This window comes from Pyrus communis, chromosome 14 (assembly GCF_963583255.1).
Source record: "Pyrus communis chromosome 14, drPyrComm1.1, whole genome shotgun sequence".
Classification (NCBI taxonomy): Eukaryota; Viridiplantae; Streptophyta; class Magnoliopsida; order Rosales; family Rosaceae; genus Pyrus; species Pyrus communis.
In genome coordinates, this window is record NC_084816.1 from 15,340,183 (window position 1) to 15,360,772 (window position 20,590).

At 37.3% G+C, this 20,590-nt stretch overlaps 3 protein-coding genes across 3 annotated transcripts; 2 read left to right on the top strand and 1 right to left on the bottom strand.

The window, feature by feature from the left end:
* The first annotated feature begins 1,562 nt into the window (after positions 1 to 1,562).
* LOC137714758 (small ribosomal subunit protein uS5w-like) lies at positions 1,563 to 3,619 on the top strand. Its single transcript, XM_068453892.1, has 2 exons — positions 1,563 to 2,318; positions 3,241 to 3,619. Exons 1-2 carry the CDS (start codon positions 1,650 to 1,652, stop codon positions 3,397 to 3,399), a joined length of 828 nt encoding a protein of 275 aa, XP_068309993.1. The 5' UTR covers positions 1,563 to 1,649; the 3' UTR covers positions 3,400 to 3,619.
* A 1,549-nt stretch (positions 3,620 to 5,168) lies between these two features.
* Positions 5,169 to 5,726, top strand: LOC137715580 (photosystem II 5 kDa protein, chloroplastic-like). The gene has a single exon (XM_068454923.1). The coding sequence runs from the start codon at positions 5,269 to 5,271 to the stop codon at positions 5,587 to 5,589; it is 321 nt and encodes a 106-aa protein (XP_068311024.1). The 5' UTR covers positions 5,169 to 5,268; the 3' UTR covers positions 5,590 to 5,726.
* A 1,056-nt stretch (positions 5,727 to 6,782) lies between these two features.
* On the bottom strand, positions 6,783 to 10,753 carry LOC137716067 (sulfite reductase [ferredoxin], chloroplastic-like). The gene is made up of 8 exons (XM_068455460.1): positions 10,453 to 10,753; positions 9,214 to 9,984; positions 8,836 to 9,132; positions 8,533 to 8,730; positions 7,897 to 8,031; positions 7,665 to 7,781; positions 7,398 to 7,556; positions 6,783 to 7,279 (listed from the first exon to the last, which is right to left on the bottom strand). The coding sequence occupies exons 1-8, from the start codon at positions 10,624 to 10,626 to the stop codon at positions 7,073 to 7,075; spliced, it is 2,058 nt and encodes a 685-aa protein (XP_068311561.1). The 5' UTR covers positions 10,627 to 10,753; the 3' UTR covers positions 6,783 to 7,072.
* Positions 10,754 to 20,590: the final 9,837 nt, after the last annotated feature.

The window sequence follows — 20,590 nt, forward strand, 5'->3', positions numbered from 1 at the left end:
TTAATTTATTTAGCTCATACTCGCCCTGATATTACCTATGCGGTGAGTGTTGTAAGTCAATTTATGCATTCACCAAGTAAAGATCATAGGGCTACTATTATGCATTTTTTAGCATATTTGAAATATGCACCTCATAAAGGAATTTTATATGGAAAACTCAGACATCTAGAAATCGAATGATTTACATATATGTATTGAGTAGGTGATGTTACTTATAGGCGCTCTACTTCTAGATATTATATGTTTGTTGGAGGAATTTTGGTTACATGGGCAGTAAGAAACAAAAAGTGGTGTCACGAGCATTTGCTGAGACTGAGTATGGAGGTATGGCTTAAAGGACTTTTGAGATCCTTTGGTTACGGAAACTACTTTGGGGACTTGGGTTTAAGCCTGATGCAATGAAGTTATATTGTGATAATAAGTCTGCCATGGACATTACATACAATCCGGTATAGCATGATAGAACGAAACATGTGGATGTTAACAAACACTTTATTAAGGAGAATCTGGAGAAGAAGATTGTGCCATACCGTTTGAAAACTTTGGCTAACATCTTACAGATTTCCTTATCCATGCCGAGGGTAGTAAGTGTTTAATGACTCAGTTGTCAAGTTGGGCATGTGTGATATTTATGTGCTAACTTGAGAGGGAGTGTTAAAATGAGTCATTAAGAGTAGCTATTGTAGGAATCCTTAGAGATATTGTAGGAGTTGTTGTGAAAATGGGGATACGTGTGCAGTGGACATAAAGTAAATAAGACACAATATTTACGAGGTTCGGCAAATGTGCTTACGTTCTTAGGGGCAATAGCAATAGTCTCTCTCACTATCATACTGAAATTACAAAGTAATGGAAAAAATACATTGTATCTATGCCTTTCTATTCTATTTGTAAGCTGATAAGTCTTTATATAGAGAAACTATATCTTCTTTGTTAAGGTTAAAAAGTGTGAAAGTAGGCAGCATAACTTCAATATTTGTTGAGTGTCGATGACTTTTTCTTCAAGTGGGTTATCCACCTTTATAGCAGGAGTCCTTTATTAGGAAAGAATTATATTGTGTTATAGCCTTCCTTGTAGAACAAGGTTTGTATGTGTATATGTTGTAAATCCTTATTGAATTATGAACAAGTATTTTGGGTGTACAATCCTACTCGGCATCTAGAGCTAGGTCGTAAAAGAACAAAAACCCTAAACAAATTCCGCAGCTATCTACAAGGGCTGTATTCTTCTGCCCTTGCTGTACTAGTGCTGCAAGTGAGTGGTTCCCAAAATTTATGTCTAAATTTATACAATTACATTCCTAAATATTATTAGCCACAACAACTTGGATTTTTTTTAATCGATTCATGCTCATTCCGATTCCATCATCCAATTGCGTAATGCTTATCTGAAACGATTCCCTAATACACTGTTCCATTTTGGCAGAAATAATGGCCCAAGGCCCATAACTAAGCAGAAGCCCAATTAGCCCAAGGGGGCCACTCAGAAAACCAGAGCAGACCAAGAGCTCCATTTACAAACCCTAACCCTAGCATCTATAAAAACAAAGATAACCATTTCTCCGCAACCCCAAACCCTCACTCCTGCCGTTTGCTCTCTCTCCTCTTCCCTTCCCCTCCATTCTTCTCACAACCCATAACCCTCAATAATGGCAGAGAGACCAGCTGAGAGAGGCCGCGGCGGATTCGGTCGTGGATTCGGTGACCGCGGTGGACGCGGTGACCGTGGTGGACGCGGGCGCGGACGCCGACCCGGCCGACGCGAAGAGGAAGAGAAGTGGGTCCCAGTGACGAAGCTAGGCCGCCTTGTGAAGGAGGGCAAGATCCGCAGCCTGGAGCAGATCTATCTCCACTCCCTCCCCATCAAGGAGCACCAGATCATCGACACTCTCGTCACCCCCGGCAGTCTGAAGGATGAGGTCATGAAGATTATGCCGGTGCAGAAGCAGACCCGGGCCGGTCAGCGAACACGGTTCAAGGCCTTCGTGGTGGTCGGGGACACGAACGGGCACGTCGGGCTCGGCGTGAAGTGCAGCAAGGAGGTGGCGACTGCGATTCGCGGCGCAATTATATTGGCTAAGCTGTCTGTGATTCCGGTGAGGAGAGGTTACTGGGGTAACAAGATTGGTAAGCCCCATACAGTGCCGTGTAAGGTGACCGGGAAGTGTGGGTCGGTCACGGTGAGGATGGTGCCCGCTCCCCGTGGTTCCGGGATTGTGGCTGCCCGTGTGCCCAAGAAGGTGTTGCAGTTTGCTGGTATTGATGATGTCTTCACTTCATCCCGTGGCTCCACCAAGACCCTCGGCAATTTCGTCAAGGTATATATCTTTCGAGACTTTCGATTATTATTGATACCAAATTGTGTTCAATTATTTATTTGATATTGTTTGCATTGATTGATATATATATATCGTTGTGCTAATTTGAAATGTTTGACAAACTGTTTATTCATATCGTTGACAAAGAGCTCTTTACTCTGAGAATTAGGCTTGTTGCAGTGTGTTGGCTGATGTATGATCACAGTGTTTATATCCATAAAATTGTACTTGTGAAGATTTGCAATCTCGGCCCGTTGTAGCAAGCTACTTGTATTGCTTAAAATGTAGATTGCTTTGTTTTTAAAAGTTGAAATCTTTGTTGAAACCCTTCCTGCAATGCTTTTAGTTGAAGTGATACATTATCTTGATATATCGTATTGGGATATGATGATATGTTTTCGATATGTCGTCATGATACAAGACACGAGATTACAAATTTCGTTTACCTTTACTAGTGATGGTTTGAACTATTAATGTGTTTGGAGGATCTCTTTTGTTATTTTGCATATAGTATGCATGAATGAGATGAAATTCAAAACCTTGCTACCGAGTTTTTGCGTGTTTAGTCTATGGTTCTGACCATTAATTCGGCTAGTCAATACTATGTCGTGAGTCATTAATATAGAGGATAGTACTTGCTCATAGGTGATGGCTGCATGATGCCGAAGTTATGTTTTCAAATGGTGCGGAGATCAATGATTTAGTATTAGGATAATCAAACTCCTTAACATGAAAACCAAGTAAAGCTACATTGCTGATTCCTTTGTAGTTGTGTTAATTCTTAATTTGCCGTTTCCCTCAGTAAAAACCCTTTTTTTTTTTTTTTTTTTTTTTGATGTGATGACAAAACTGGTTGAAGTGTTTGTTTAATTTCATATCGTGTGCATGATATCTGATCTCAGTGTTCTTTCAATTGTCGCAGGCCACTTTCGATTGCCTCCTGAAGACTTATGGTTTCTTGACACCTGAGTTCTGGAAAGAGACACGCTTCACCAGTTCTCCGTTCCAGGAGTTCACCGACTTTCTGGGAAAGCCAACTAAACCCCTTCTTATCGAAGATGTTGAGAAAGTAGAAGCCTAGTGTGAGAGATCCTAGTATTCCTTTAAAGATGAAATCTTGGTTTCGAGTTTTCTAGGTTTGAAGACATTAATATGTTGTCTTTTTTTTTTTGTCTAAGAATGATTAACGTTTATAATTTGTCGTTCTTTTGTGGTAATTTTGATCGATGTCGGATTCAATCATGTTACCTTGCTGAGATTTTTGGACTTACAAGAGCTCCGATACTTTTGTTTTGTTCTTTAAGCATTTGCCCCTTCTTACTAATGTGTTCATTTGCCTTGTAAACCTTGTGTGGTGGTTCATACTCACTCTGTAGGACATAATATTTTGGTATGGAACACGCAATTTAAGGGAGTCGAACCTACGGATAGTGATTGAAAATACTACTAGAGCGCAGTACAATTCGCTCCCGTTAATTTTGTTGTAGCTTTATCCTTTTATCAAAATTACATCATCGTCACCCCTATTTAAGTTAAAGATGAGCAAAGCATATGGTGAAGTTTTCTGAGATTGAAGATGGAGAAGCATGGATTCGGTCGGAGTTTCCTACTCCTTGCTAATGGCGTCTCCACAGGTTACTTAACGCCCTCCCGTGGTCTCCGACACTCGTAATCCCCTTTCCCTCCTGCAATGTGCTGAAGGACTTGCAAGTTGGGTCATTAACGATCCGTTTGGTAGGTTGGATGAGACATGTTATTAGCTTTTAAAATGAAATTAAATCCAAGATTGTTGTTTGATGTGTTTAATGAGTATCACTCCGTTCCACCAAACGTGCCTCAAGAGTGAAATAAAAGGTCATCCCACGACATCTATATCTGCGACAATGCTTCTAGCAACAACCATTCTCCTCGTAGTGCGATCATATTACACTACGTTGAATAAGGAAAATATTAACTTAGAATTTTGACAAAAGTTAGAATTTATAAATTAACATGTACCAATTTTTTTATTTGGATTCATAAACATAAAAATTTAGAATTTCCATGTGGAAGAAAAACTTGAAATTTGGGACCTCCAATTCCCAAGGTTAAATTCTATGTAAATATATGTAATTTCCAAATTTTTATAAGTGAGAGTTTAGAAATAATAAATTATGTATTCAAATTCTATTGTTCTTTTAAGTTAGTCAAACAAGAAAATTCATAAATTCTATAAAATAAAATTCCGTTATTTAATTTTTTTTATCCAAACATAATGTTATAATAGCTATTGATAGTCCATCATAACTTTATGGTGGGTCCCATGTAAAAAAATGCCTCGCAACTCTCCATATTAGGTGCTTGTGCTACATGCTCCTGACGCAAAATAAATAAATGTCTCAATTGACATTAACGTCAAATTTGGACTCTGACTCAAAATTGACATGGTTGCTGCCATGGTTGATGGAGCTTTTGCAGGCCAAAATGAATTGATGTGTGTTTTGGGTTGGATTTGGGATATAGCCGTGTCAATCACAGATTTGAGTGTCATTTGCAACATAAGAAAAATATTTCTTATACACCATTTTTCTATCTCTACACAATCGTGTTTATTCATGTCACTTAATTCTTCTTTTTTTCATTTATTCAATTCAAAGGTGTAAAAAATTTGTTGGTTTCTTACCATTCTTCCATTTCAAGTAGTAAATAGGGTAAAATATCACAAATAGAGTGAAATCTATATTTGGTGGATTATCCTAAAAGGATTTTCAAGAAAGATAAATTAAGACACGTGGCAACAACCCGTTGGCCATAATATTTATGTCGATAAGGAAGTGGATGATGATCTTCCAAGAAACACATACTCTTGCCACTTTGGACTTTAAACTAGCTCAGAATTTCACTTCACTCATACCGCAAATCAGATAGAACGATAGAGAGAGTCAAAAACTAAAAGCTAAAATTTGCAGAGATGGCATCCATGACCATGACAGCCGCCTCATTCCTGACTGCAGGCTCAGTCTCAACCGTCGCCAAACCTTCAACTTCCAGCCGCCGGAGCCTCGTCGTGGCCAAGGCCGTAGCCAGACCCTCAGAGGGAGAAACAAAGAAGGAAGGGAGCAGCAACAGCAGTGGAAGGAGGGACTTGATGTTTGCGGCTGCGGCTGCGGCGGCCTGCTCTCTTGCCAAGGTTGCCTTGGCGGATGAGCCAAAGAGGGGGACCAAAGAAGCCAAGGAGAAGTATGCTCCTGTTTGCGTCACCATGCCAACTGCTCGTATCTGTCGCAACTGAGGAAACCACTACGTACTTTCGTTTTCTTTGATTCAGTCACTCATGGTGGTTGAATTATAATTGTTGTACAACTTTATATGATGCTCTTGTAATTTTTGTTGGGACAACCCTGTTAATCTGCATGCCTTCTTCCCCTTCTCTTATTACATGTTTATGTCACACCTTATTTTGCTTTTGCTATGTTGCTACCGGTGCGAAACAGAGGGGCTGGTGGCTCAAGTAGTTAAAACGCCTCTAAACCAAGATCTTGTGTTAATATCACTTTTATATTAAACAAACACTACCATATAGAGTTTCTGGAATCAAATTCACTATTTTAGGTACTAAAAAAAAATTAGTTCTATCGTCCAACTATGGAATTAAGGTCCAATATGTCAACGATAATGTATCAATAGCATTGTAACCAGCAAAACATATTGACATGTTATCAATATTATTAGCAGTAATGGAAACAGAAGAACATTCGTTATCAATATTGACATGTTATCAATAGCATTGTAACCAGCAAAACATATTAACATGTTATCAATAGCATTGTAGTCCGACTATGGAACGAACATTCGTTCTAGCAATATGTCATTGATACGATGTTATAGTACGTAGTCAACAAAACGTACCGATATATTGTCAACAATATGGATAGAAGAACTACATCTTTTACGGGGAGTTTATGATAAGTTCTGACCTTCCTTGAATGGTATGCTAGACTCATATGAACTGCTGCGCCACAAATGATGGGTACAATATGCTGCTAGTCCCTGGGGTCGTGTGGTACTTGCTAGTTGCTACATACTAGTGAGCAGTGACTCGCTTTCAGAAACCTATACCACCACCACTCCTCGTAGAGAAGACAGAAGCGGCAACACCAGTCAAGTTACAAACCGAAGGGTTGGAAGCACGCATCGCTTGTTTCGATCGAACTTAGTGAGTTAAAACTTCCATGCCACAGGTTTATAAGATTCTTAACGTGATGAGAGAGATACCGATGATATACAACTGTGATAGGCAAGTTTTTTACCAGGTCCAGGTATGCCCAAAACACCTCAGTGAAGAAACAAACTGCGAGTATGTGCAACCCAGGAGTGAGGTTACACATACAAATCCTCCGTTGTCCAACAGCTTCGCGTAACATACATTCTAACCTTTTTTTTTTTCTTTTGGATTGAGAGTCCGTCGAAAACATGTGAACAATCTAAACAGCCGAAAACCGAGATTTTATTAAACCATAACAATAACTAAGGATCAGGATTTTAGCCCGAATACAGGAAACACAATCCAAGCTATTTATACAACTCAGGGTCTAAGAAAAATCACAAGACGCAAAACCTTCATACAAAATGATACCAAATCCAGTACCCTAATTCGTTCCTTTTGTTACCGAAGAGTAACAGCTTGGAGAGAGAATCAGGGACATTGTCCATCATTCGCCTTGGCAACTTTGCCGGGCAGCATCAAAGACTGCAGAACAATGTTCGTTGCAAACTCACTGGCTTTTCCCATTTTTCTGGGAAACAACAAAATTGCGAATAACTTCCATTGCTAACTGGTGAGCATTCTTATTCTGCAGCTTTGCAAGCTCATCCACAGCTTCATACGTCTCCTTATCAGCAAAAAGTTTCAAGTTGTAACGTGCTGGTGACGCCTCTGGACCTTCCCATTTGTCAACCAACTCTTGAAGTTTTTCAAATCCCTGATAACAATACCAATTAGAGTCACAACCATAGATTAAACCAGTATTTGAGATTAAACCACCACCTTCATCCTTGGAGGGCCTAAATATAATCTTATAATCTTATTTTACAACTTACCAAGCGGTTTGTGAAGTCGCCGAATGACTCTTTAGATTGTCGCTTACGTTTCCAGTAATAAAACAAAGGTTCGAAAACCTTTTCAAGGTCTTGAACCTTGACCTTGTTCATGAAGGATTTTGCGATTGAGGTTTGATTGGGTGTTCCTCCAAGCCAGATCTATTTGAACACAAGCAGAGAAATGAAAAAAAACGTTCAGTTGCTTTCTTGATAATCTGGACTTGAGCACGATCAATATTGCGACAGATGTGCTGGAATTTGAATTACCTGATAGCTATTTGGACCATCACCAACTAGTCCAAGTTCAGCCATGTAGGGCCTAGCACAACCATTAGGGCATCCAGTAATCCTTATTACTATTGATTCATTGTACTTCAAACCAACCTGAAATCCAAAAGTAATATTTACCACATGCAATCTAATTCGTTAACAATAAATTATCTTGATTTTCCACCTTTTGTTAGTGCTTTGTGGTACGTGCTTGTTATTATGGTAATACCTTCTCAAATACTGCTCGAACCCGCTTAAGAATGTCAGGTATACCTCGTTCAGCTTCAGTTATTGCCAGTGGGCATAGTGGGAAGGCTGGGCATGCCATGGCAGTTAAGTTGAGGGGGTCTACAAACCTAGGATGCTGCCACAATTGGAACTGATCAGTATTATCCCCATTTATGAAAACTCAGAACCTCAATGCAATTTTTTTTTTTTTTGGGATAAGAATACCCAAAGAACATTTTTATAATAGAGACAACACGTCTCAAACAGTTCAAGTAAACTAAGAACAAATAAGTTAAACTAACAATTGTTTTCTTAAGTCCCGATCACTCTCCGAGTTTAAAAGATTCAAACAGAGAATAAAGAAAGATATCCCATGAGATCAATGATATCAATGAAGCCTACATGATTTTACCCTCTAAATCCTATCATAAAATCATTTGCAGCTTACTATATTATGCAAAACGCAGTAGAAGAATCAACATCTAACGCAAAATAATTCACAGCATCATTCCAGATGGACAGCATAGCAGGTGAATCAGACACGACATCCTACTGAGTTGTAAAGGTTCACTTAGCAGTGAAATTTATTTCACAGATTAGGAGTAAATAAAAATAAATATATAAAAACACATCTTACCAGCAGCCCGGCTTTTGCAAGAACTGTGGTGATGGGACGCTTCCATGCACTGCGAATATCACATAATATGATGTTCTGGTTTGGTGTGAGCCTTATACTCAAATTATACTTTTCTATAACCTCTCTTAATGCCTGCTTCATAACTCCCCCAATCCGACCATTATCGACATGAAGCCCACAATAATAACTGCCATCACCCTATCAAACAAAGATATAAATAGTCAGGACACAGCGCTATACAATATGAAACATACGACGGAATCAAGGACATTCAATTCTATATGTGAAAACCAAAGAACAAACCTGCTTGTGCCATCCCAAGTGACTTTTGAATTCCCACTCCGGCAACTCACGGAAAGGCTCAAATTTCTTTCCGTAGTACTGTTCCACTACACTTCTGAACTTTTCAATCCCCCATGAGCTGATCAAATATTTCATTCTACTATACCTCCGATCATCTCTTCTCCCATTTTCACGTTGTGTAACAACTATAGCCTTAATGGCATATAGGATATCCTCTTTAGGGACATAACCCAATGGCTCAGCCAGACGGGGAAAAGTGGATTCCATCCTATGTGTCCTTCCCATACCACCACCAACCTGCAGAGGAAATAATCAGAAATCATGTTTTGTGGAGAAAATTAGCTCAAATATAAACGTTAGAGCATAACTTCATCTTACATATAGGTTGAACCCTTGAGGCTCCCCATTATCATCAGTAACGACCACAACCCCAATATCATTTGTGAGAATATCCACCGAGTTGTCTGTTGGCACCGTAACTGCAACTTTAAACTTCCTGGGCAAGAACTGAGTTCCATAAATGGGCTCGGGTGAATCAGGGAAGTTTGTTCCATGAGTATTATCATTGCGGGCCTTTGTTACTTCAGGAGGCTCTGCGGTCAGGAACTTCTCTCCATCCACCCACACATCATAGTAAAATCCAGACTGTGGAGTCAGCAATGCTGCAATGTTCTCTGCAGTCTGCTGTGCGCAAAGGTAATCCTTTCTTTGTATTGGAGCAGGAGTAGCAAGAACATTTCTGTTAAGATCGCCACAGGCGCCAAGAGTTGAACCCATGCTTCTAATGATACTACTCATTACAGTCTTTAGATCCTTTTTCAGAACCCCATGGAGCTGAAACGTCTGTCTTGTGGTCAAACGAAGGGTACCAATTCCAAACTGATCGGCAAGATCATCCATGGTCAAGTACAGTTGGTTTGACACTTTCCCACAAGGGTTTTTGGTACGAAGCATAAACGAGTATGACCTTCCACCACGTTCATCTCGGTTATATTGTTGATAACTCCCATGGAACTTAATGAGTTGTGTAGCAGCCTCATTAATGTTCGGGGCATCCGTCAAAATCTCTTCATTAAGAGGGTATCTTATGAAATTGCTCTGTTCTTTGAATATTTCAACCTTACTCCGCTTCGTCTCAGGCTTTGCCGGCTGCAAAACACAGAACCTATGAAAACAAGCACACTTCCTACAAACAACCAACAACAAGCAACCTAACAAGCATTCGTTCCGCATTTTCCCCTCGGAGCCTAATGTTTCGCCACCAATTGACAAAAACTCAAGAAAGTTATGCATTTGATGGAGATTTGATGAACTTAAATAATTTTTGTAATAATTTTAAATTGAATAATTCACATCGACCCATGTTTTGATAACTCGGTAAACAATTTTGACAGTGACGGCTGCAGTAATTTACAAAATTAAATTCAAATAATGAGCGCCCCAATCGGCCAAAAAATTGAATCAAAGTGCTTAAATTGAACCACATTTTGGCTGAACCTCTCACAAAAGTACATTAATTTATCATCTTTCTTACAATTATTCATTTTCTCGCATTTTCTGAGCAAACAAACAGATGCCAAACAAAACAGAGGGAGGATCAGGTGTTCGAAAACGCACCGTAGCGACGGCTCGAATGAGCGAAGAGGAAGAAACGGAGGAGAGAGGCACGTGTCGGCTTCTGGTGAGGCCAAGCGAGTTTGTCGAGCGCAGCCCCTGGTACCTCCCAATCTGCACCTTGGGCTCCCCCAGAACCGCCGTGTTCGCACATCCGAACGGCGTCGTCGTCGTCATACCAACCAAAACGACGGAGCTTCGAGAGGTTTAAGAGTTAAGAGAGTGAGAGTTAGAGGAGAGGGAGAGAGATATATAAGCTGTTGAGTTGCGTGGTGGACTGGGGATTTGAGTGGTGAAGGAAGAGAAGGCAAAAGCCGCTTTCCTTTTTATTTTTTATTTCGCACTATGAAATTTTTATATATTTTTTATTTTATTTATTAATTTTTGTGTTTTTTAAGATTTTGTCGTACGTGCTGACGCGAAAATTCACGTGCCTACCACGGGAACTGTGGAGAGGGAGATGTTACGCGCCTGAGGCGGAGGAGTGGGGCGCGTGCAGTTTATCTACCAAATGCGAAACCAGAGTTTGATACCTGGTTGTGTGTGTGTGTGGTTTTCGGGTTTCCAATTTTACCATGGTCAAATCAAACGTGGTTAAATTCGAAAGGAGGGTTTTGATACATATACCTAGGTTTTAAAAATTTGAGATTAAATATTTATGCCTTTTAGAGTTTTGATTAAATATTTTTTTACAATTTAGGTGCCATATGGATTAGAAGTAGCATTTTTTATAATTTAAATTACCCAACTTGCCATTATATAAATATACCTTTTTAATTCCTAGATAATACATCAAAACTCCTAAAATCTTGTAGATAAATATTGTAGAATTTAATTCCAATAAAAAGACTTTCAAAATACCATGATTGCGACTTGCCATTATATTTAATATACCTTTTAATTTTCTTGGATAATATCTCAAAACTCCTAAAATCTTGTAGATAAATATTGTAGTATTCAATTTTAATAAAAAGTCTTTCAAATTACACATGAAACGTAGATTTCTTCTTGGTACATATTTGATACGTTACTTAATATATCTTCTTATTACATATTTGGTATGTTTGTTTTTTTTTTTTTGTATGTATTTGGTACGTTTATATTTATTTAAAAAAAAACATATTTGGTACATATATTTCCTCTTGATTAAATATATATTTCTCTTTGGTACATATTTGGTACGTTACTTTATATATCTTCTTGGTACGTATTTGGTACGTTCATATTTCTTTTTTGTATGTATTTGGTACATTTATATATTATTTTGGTACGTTTATATTTATTTAAAAAAACATATTTGGTAAGTTGCTTTATATATCTTCTTGGTACGTATTCGGTACGTTTAAATATATTATGTGAAAGTACCAGCCTCAAGCCTTTGAAAATAGAGAATACGTCTAATTATCTCACATGATATCAAAATAAAATAGTGAAAACAACCACTAATTGAAATGGATAAGTCCATTCAAAATTCAAAAATGAGGATCACAAAATTCTAAAGTGGGAGAAGAAACTGGCTTCCTATAAAAAGACCACATACAAAAATATATCAACCTTAAAGGATAATAAATAACATTTTAAATTAAAAAAAAAACACAATAATGACATGTAATCTAAATAAATATAAAAATGCTAACATTTCTATTATTTAGACGTCCTAATCAAATTTCAAAATAGAATCAATGTTTAATCTAAAGAGTATTAGAAAAGTACAGGGGATTCTAATTTTTCCAATTCGAAATAATAGAATTATCGAACGGGTTTTTTCTGTAACCGAACTCATCGGGCAGCAAATTTTTTGTCGAGAAACAAATTTTCTATATGTTTATTTATATAATTAATTAAATAAAGAATTTTAAATAAAATGATATTAAATAAATAATTTTTAATAATAAAATTGATACAATGCATCTAATAAGTAATATTAAATATTTATAAGAAAACTAATGAAAAGGGTTTGAAAAGTTTTAGTTTTAATAAAAAACCATGTTATAAGTTTTGTTTAATAATTAGTACAAGGCCATATTAAAGTAGTTCAACTAAAAATGGCCCAACTATAATAAATTATGATTTGTCGATTTTATCCCTAATTTTTTTAGGTTGAGTTCCAGATTTTAGTCATTAATAGAGTTCATCGTTGTTTTGCAGACCTTTTTCTTTTTCTTTGAAACAAAATATAGATCCTCATGTTGTTTAATTTATATTTTCTATTATTTCATTGAAATGTGATCATCATTATTATTCATAGTGTATTCGATGTACGTTTTTTTAACTTTTCATTGTTAATGGAGTTCATCATTTGTTTCTCCAGAAAATAAATTTGAGATCTACATGATATTCAATAATAACGACGGGTCACTGTTTCAGGACTGTAAAAATAAACTGTTTATGGATTTTAAGTAACACTGTTTCTGAAATCTAAATCACTGTTTCTGGATCCAAAAGAAATAGTAAAATTCACTGTATTTGAATTCAAAGCAAAATAAGCACTCTGTTTCTTAAATATAATCAACTGATGCATGAAAGAAAAGAAACAGCCAAAGGTTAAAATATAGACTGTTTCTGGAACTAAGTCACTGTTTCTGGAATCTAAGTAAATGTTTTTGAAATTTGAGTTAATGTTTCTGGAATTTAAGTTTCTATTTCTGGATTTTGGTTTTTTCTTTCCAGATACAGTGTTTGTTTGTGTACAGACAAAACAAACACTGTATCTGATTTTTTTTCATAAATAGTGTTATGTTTTGGGTAATTCAGAAACAGTTTTATGTTTTGGTTCTTTTTTTTTCAGACACTTTTTTGCTGGTTTATGCCATTAAACTTCTTTGAACTTGTTTCAGTGGCTTTGTTTCGATGAATGCTTCCTTTTCCAACTTTGATTTGGTTGTTTTTGAAATGGGGGAATTCGATTTGATAGGAAGATAGGGAGTTATTATGGCGGTTTCATGCTGGGTTGAGATTAGTGAAGAATCAAGACAACATCAAATCATTTAGGAGTATTTACGGAAGTGTAGATTTGTAGTGGGTTGAGCTTGTAAGTTTGACCCGTGGATAATAATTTTGGATGGTTTTTTATTAAACTTTTAAACCCTTTTGGTTAAATAATATTTTGGATGGTTTTTGGTTAATATTTGTTGGCCCAAGCCTTTTTCATTAAATTTTGATCGAAGATGCAATAAATTAAAAGGTCTAGATATAATATTTGATATACTGTAGTACTATTAAAAATTCCACAACAACAAAAGTTAACAATGTCTAACTGAATTAGAGGGAAACTGTAGACATGCATTACATTATTAGACCGAAATGACGGTGAACCCGTTCATAGATATTCGGCTCCAAGAGTTGTTATATTTTTCCTTGTAATCCATCATATCACATGATGAGGATGAATGCTATTTTTCAGAATATAGGAGAAGAAAGACCTTTGCAAAGTCCTAGTGAATGACAATGAGTGTTAGTTGATGTTACTTGGATAACTGCTAACTTGATTCTCAAGTTATTTGTGATATAAGTGGTATAGTTAATCTCTACTTCGACTATGGAGTCTGAGTTCCATGTAGCTAACTTAAAGAAATCATGGTAAGGATTGAATGCAAAGATATTGAATCATGATAAGACTCATTCATTATTAAGGTGATAAAGATACACGATTGTTAATAGGCCGGTTGTGTAACCTTGGCAATATATATATGAAGTTATAGTCCCTGCTCCCATAGATGAAAAACCCTAAGATATTACTGAGACCTATCTACACAGTAAGGGAGCCATTGAGTAGTGGGAGTAAAAGGCTGACTTGCATCTTAACTATGGCGTCGAAAACAAGTAGGTGTTTATATAATCAGTTTCTGATATACACAGTATTACACTCGGTATGAATAAATTGTATTGTAATCCTAGTACCTAGTTGATATAGTTCTAGCTTATGAGTTTCATTGAACTGCTTACATGTGGTATCAGAGCCACTCAACATTGCTAGGGTTCATACTAAAACTTACGCTATTGAATATATTTTTGAGATCTTGATTGTTCCGCTGCAAACTTTTCATCAAAACTAATAAAGTTTTAAATTCCTTATCAATATATATATATATTTTTTAAAATTTTTATATCAGAATGATATGTTTGTTCAAGTGTTATCAAGAAAAGATTCTCTAACAATGGCAGAGATACTTATGGAGATATACAAGACTATAGGGTTCATATTATCATCATGATAACACAAGAACAACTAAAACAAGAAAACAATACCTATTCTGCTCAAAAGTGTTTAGTTTATTGTTTTGACTTGTGAATCAAACATATTGAGATGGTGACTCGTTTAAAAGTATTTGAATGATAATCTGCTCAAAAGTGTTTATTATTCAGTTTGTTTAAATGATTCAATGTATAGTGGAACATGAGATTGACAAGATTACATTATTCATCTGTTCAAAAGTATTGAAAACATGTAAATTGACCTTGTATCTTATTTTCCAACCATTTAAAATTAATATGAACAACATCTGTCTAAAGATGTTGCTGTGTTCATATGCTTGTTGATGAGAAGGGAAAACATTATGTGAAAGTTTTCTTGTTAAAATGTTGATAGAAACTAATGACACACGTAAATTTTTTATATTTTGTAGCTCCACATGTGACCTCTCTTAACTTCAACAATATCGAAACCCTTACTAGTTCTAACTTTAAGAAGTGGAAAGAGGATGTAGAGATTGTTTTGGGGCTGATGGACCTTGAATTGGCATTGAGAGAAGACCAACCTGCATCTTTAATAGATGTGAGCACAACTGATTAAAGATCGAAATTTGAAAAGTGGGATAAAGCCAATAGAATGTCTCTAATGATCATGAAGAAAGCCATGATACAACCTGTCAAAGGAGGGATTCCAAAACTTGACAATGCCAAGGCATTTTTGGCTGATGTTGGAGAAAAATTCATGGAGTCAGAAAAGGCTGAGACAGGTACATTCCTCACTCAGCTTACTTCCATGAAGTTTGAAGTTTGATGGCACAGGGAGTTGAGGGAGCACATTCTCAGAATGGTCGATCTTTCTCTGAAGCTGAAAGATTTACAGGTACCTATGATTGATAATTCTTGGTTCATATGGCTTTAAACTCACTTCCTACTAAGTATGGTTAGCTAAAGGTCTCGTATAACACACAAAAAGATAAATGGGGTATAAATGAACTGATCTTAATGTGTGTACAAGAAGAGGATCGGTTCAAAGCTGACAAAATTGGTGAAGTGAATCTGGTGCAAATGGAGAAAGGGACCAAGCCATTTAATGCTAGTTAATCGTTTACTGCTGGTAAGAAGAAAAAGAATGTAAATTCTTCTTCTTTTAAAAATGCTAACACCTCTAAAGGATCTTTCAAACTTAAACCAGTGAACACTGAGATAGAAAAGGAAAATGAATGCTATTTTGGCAAAGAGTTAGGTCATTTAAGAAAGAACTGCACTGGTTTCAAAAATTGGCTTACAAAGAAAGGTAAAATAACAAATGTTTTTGTCTATGTAGAGTCCGATTTAATTTTTATTCCTCCTCAAGGTTGGTGGTTTGACACTGGATGCTCCATTCACATAACTAATTCTTTGTATGGCTTCTCAAAAACAAAGGAAGTAAACAATGAAGTCTACAATGTCTATGTTGGGAATGGGAGCAAGGTTGCTGTCAAGTATATTGGGAGTGTCAAATTAGTTATGTCGTCTAGTTTTATTTTAGATTTGAATCCAGTACTTTATGTACCTTCAATGAGAAGGAGTTTAATTTCTGCGTCCAAATGAGTTCAGTTTTTCTTTTGTTGGGGATGATAAAAGTGTAATGTTTTTCGAATCAAATAATATGAATTCCTTGCTTGGTATTGCTCATTTACAAACTGATATGCGGCAAATGGAATGTTCATATATGCATGAATGTTTTAATATTCAAAGCATTGGTTCTAAGAGGTTGCTCACTCCTAAAAAATCCTCTATGCTTTGGCACAAGAGGTTGGGGCACATTTTGAAGGAAAGAATCATCACTTTGAGCAAACAAAACTTATTACCTCAATTGAATTTTGACGATTTTCAAACCTGCACAGATTGTTTTAAAGGAAAGCTTACCAACACAAGAAAAATGGGTTCAACTCGCAATCAACATTTACTTGAAATCATTCACACTAACATTTGTGGACCTTTTCCAAACAAAACTATATGTGGAAAGTCATATTTCATCACTTTCATTGATGACTTTTCACACTTTGCTTTTGTTTATTTGATTTCTGAGAAGTCTGAAGCATTAGATTGTTTTAAAGTCTTTAAGTTAGAGGTTGAAAAAAAATTGGAAAAACATATTAAAATAGTAAGATCCAATAGAGGTGGTGAGTATTTTGGTAGGTATATTGAAGTTGGACAACACAAAGGTCCATTTCCTACATATCTTTAAGATAATGGCATAGTTGCCCAAAACACCACCTCAGGGACTCCACAACAAAATGGGGTGGTGGAGAGGAGGAATAGGACCCTAAAAGACATTATTCGATCAATGTTTGCACAATCGAAGTTGCCTATATTTCTGTGGGGGGAAGCCTTGAAAACTGCCAACTACATCATCAACAGAGTACCAAGTAAGTCAGTGACAGTAGTGCCTTTTAAAGCTTGGACTAGAAGAAAACCAAGCTTTAATTACTTTCACATATAGGGTTGTAAAGCCGAGGCACGATTTTATAATCCAAATGAAAAGAAATTTGATCCGAGAATAAGAAGTTGCAGGTTTATTGGTTACTCAGAAAAATCGAAAGGTTTTAAATTCTACTGTCCTCAAGGTCACTCTTGAATAATGGAAACTCACAATGCAAAGTTTATAGAAGAATCTGAGGAGTTGAGTTTGTGTGCCACCACTTCACAGCCACTTGAATTCGAAGAACTGAGCAACAATGACACTTCCTTGCTTGATCAACAAGAAACAACATTGCAGACACCAACAATTCTCCCATTGCAGGTATCAACAATCCTACTTAGTAAACATATTGAATCACCAGTTTCATTCACTGAAGAGGCAACTTCAAATGATGTCGCTGAAACCAATGACACAAATGAAGAGGTTTATGTGCAGCCATTGGATATTCCCATTGCAGAAAATGAAGCTACAATTGAAGTACCAGCTACTGAAAATGTTAGAAGGTCCTAAAGAACTAGAAAGACTATTATGCTTCCAGATTTTGTATACTTAAATGAAGCAGAATATAATTTAGGAGATGAAGACAATCATGCAACATATCACTAAGCCATTACCAGCATGAGAACACCTTTATGACACCAAGCAATGGATGAAGATATTGAATCAATGAAGAAAAACAAGTTTGGAGCCTTGTGCCAAAACCTGTAGGCATTACAAAAATGGTAGGTTGCAAGTGGGCCTTTAAGACCAAAAGAGACTCACAAGGCAATATTGACAAACACAAGGCAATGTTAGTGGCTAAAGGTTTCCCTCAAAGGGAAGGAATCGATTACAATGAAACCTTCTCTCCCATGTCCACAAAAGATTTTATGCGAGTGATTCTAGCTTTAACTGCTTACTTTGACCTAGAACTTCATCAAATGGATGTCAAGACTGCTTTTCTCAATGGCAATCTTGAGGAAGATATCTATATGCACGAGCCACCAGGATTTGTTAAAAGGGGGAAGAAGTCCATGATTTGCAAATTAAATAAATCCATCTATGGATTGAAACAAGCCTTTGGACAATGGAACAAAAAGTTTGATCAGGTCATGTCAACATTTGGCTTTCGAGAAAATAAGACGAATGAATGTGTGTATCTCAAGATAAGTGGTTCCAAAGTTGTATTCTTAGTTCTATACATTGATGATATTTTAATTGCTAGCTAAGATATGACTCTTCTACAATCAACCAAAAGAGATGTTAGCTAACAGTTTTGACATGAAGGATTTGGGAGAAGACAAGTTTGTTCTGGGAATTGAGATCATTAGAGGCAGAAGCAAGAATGTCTTGGACTTTCTCAAAGACAATATATTGACAGAATAACCAAGAGATTTAATATGGAAAATTGCTCCAGTGGTGAATTGCCAATTGGGAAGGAAGACAAGTTTAGTAATGATCAAAGTCCTAAGAATGATTTGGAAAAAGACAATATGAAAACCAAGCCTTATGCATCACTTGTGGGCAGTTTAATGTATGCTCAAGTATGCATGAGGCCGGATTTAGCATTTGCAATGAGTGTACTAGGAAGATTTCAGTCAAATCCTGGGGCAGCTCACTAGATTGTAGCCAAGAAAGTGTTGTGATATCTTAAAAGGACCAGAGATTTTATGCTTGTCTACAATCAAGTTGATGAGTTGGAATTGATGGCCTACACTAATTCAAAATTTGCAGGGTGTATCGATGATAGGAGATCCACTAATGGATATCTATTCCTACTTGCTGGTGGTGCAATATCGTGAAAAAGTGCCAAGCAAAAGTCGATTGTATTGTTAACTATGGAAGCTGAATTTATTGCTTGTTACAAAACAACCAATCAAGCAGTATGGTTGAGGAATATGATAAAAGGATGGTATGGAGCCAAAAATAATCACAAGGCGAGACATGAATTTTTGGATAAAGGAGGACAAAAATACCCTTGAGGCATATTGGGATTCCTACGCACGAGCAGCAGGCAATCATCCTTCAACCAAGTCAAAAGTGCCCAAAGAAGGTAACAAATCCAAAATTATTTCATCCTTCCTCATTCCATATTCTCTACAAAGCAATCATTCCATAACCTTCACAACGTTCCGTAAAAATTAGGTTAATTGGTTAATTAATGGATTTATTTCCTAATTAATCCGTTAATCAACAATTAAATCACCCATTATACCAATTAATCACCCATTACACAAATTATCACCCATTACACACCAAAAATACCCCAAAAGGCTGGCCACCTTTTCTCCAAAGGGGACTGGCCATGCTCTATATATTGAACCCCATTTTTCTCTAAAAGCTAGGTCTTCACTCTTGCTAAAATTCTCCAAAACTCTCAAACACTTTTCTCTCTAAATTCTAACTTTGGCATCAGAGGTTCTTCGGCCAATGCCCCCCCCCCCCCCCCCAAATTCATCATGGGCGAGTGAGGCTCTTGGCCTTGACCTAAGGTGTTATTTGTTTTATAGGTGCAATTTTGTCCAAGATCAAGGAGGAAGAAATTTGCATCCACAAATTGGTGCTTTCATTGAGAGTTGAAATTCATATTCGTAGAAGACTCTTGCATAAAAAGTTTTTTCTCTATTTTCTTGTCCACTTGTATTTTTCATACGTTCTTATTATTAGAATTTTTTATTGCAAAAATTATTTGATAAAACGAAAAAGAGAAATACAATGGCTAGAAATTTAGAAAACTCCATGAGTGAAAATTCCAATATTCAAGAAATGGGATCGCGGCGATCCACAAGACTAAATGTGATCCTAGGGGGAGCGGCACCACCACCACAAGGTTCCGCCAGGGGAACCACTGCGGTGGCCACCCCCGGCAAGGTCCATGGCACCATTACCACAGCCCGAGCCGTGCCACCAAAGCAAGCCCAATTCATGCCATCTAAGGCTTATGTCACTCCAAGCCCAACGCGTTGCCAAGCCGAGCTTTAGCCTCGTACCCACGTGTGCCATACGCCGAGCAGCCCACTCCCGTGGTCCAACCTGCTCCCGCCGAGCAGCCTGTTCTCGTGGCCCAACCTGCTTGGTGGAGCCATCTGCTTTTGTGGCCCAGCCTACTCCCGTGGTCCAACCTGCTCCTCCCGAGCAGCTTGCTCCTGTGGCACAGCCTGCTTTCACAGCTTAGTCTGCTCTCGTGGCCTTCCAAACAGCCCAAATCGGTCCAAGGCTAGTTCAACTGTCCCAGCTTCAAATTTCTGGACCGATGATCAAATTGGGAGCATTTTCACCATATTTTTCTATGGATTTGACATTTCGCAGCTCAAATCTCGCTCCCGGAGTCTACCACACTTCCACTGCTCAAGGAGAAACATTCCTTCTAAGCTCTTCTAATACAAATGGCGAACAACACTTGTCTCGACAAGTTATAGAGTTGATGAACGCCCTAGCACAACAGACGACCTTGGTGAACCAGCTCTTGCAGCTCATGAAGATGCAACGTGTTCCAAATGAGGTGTC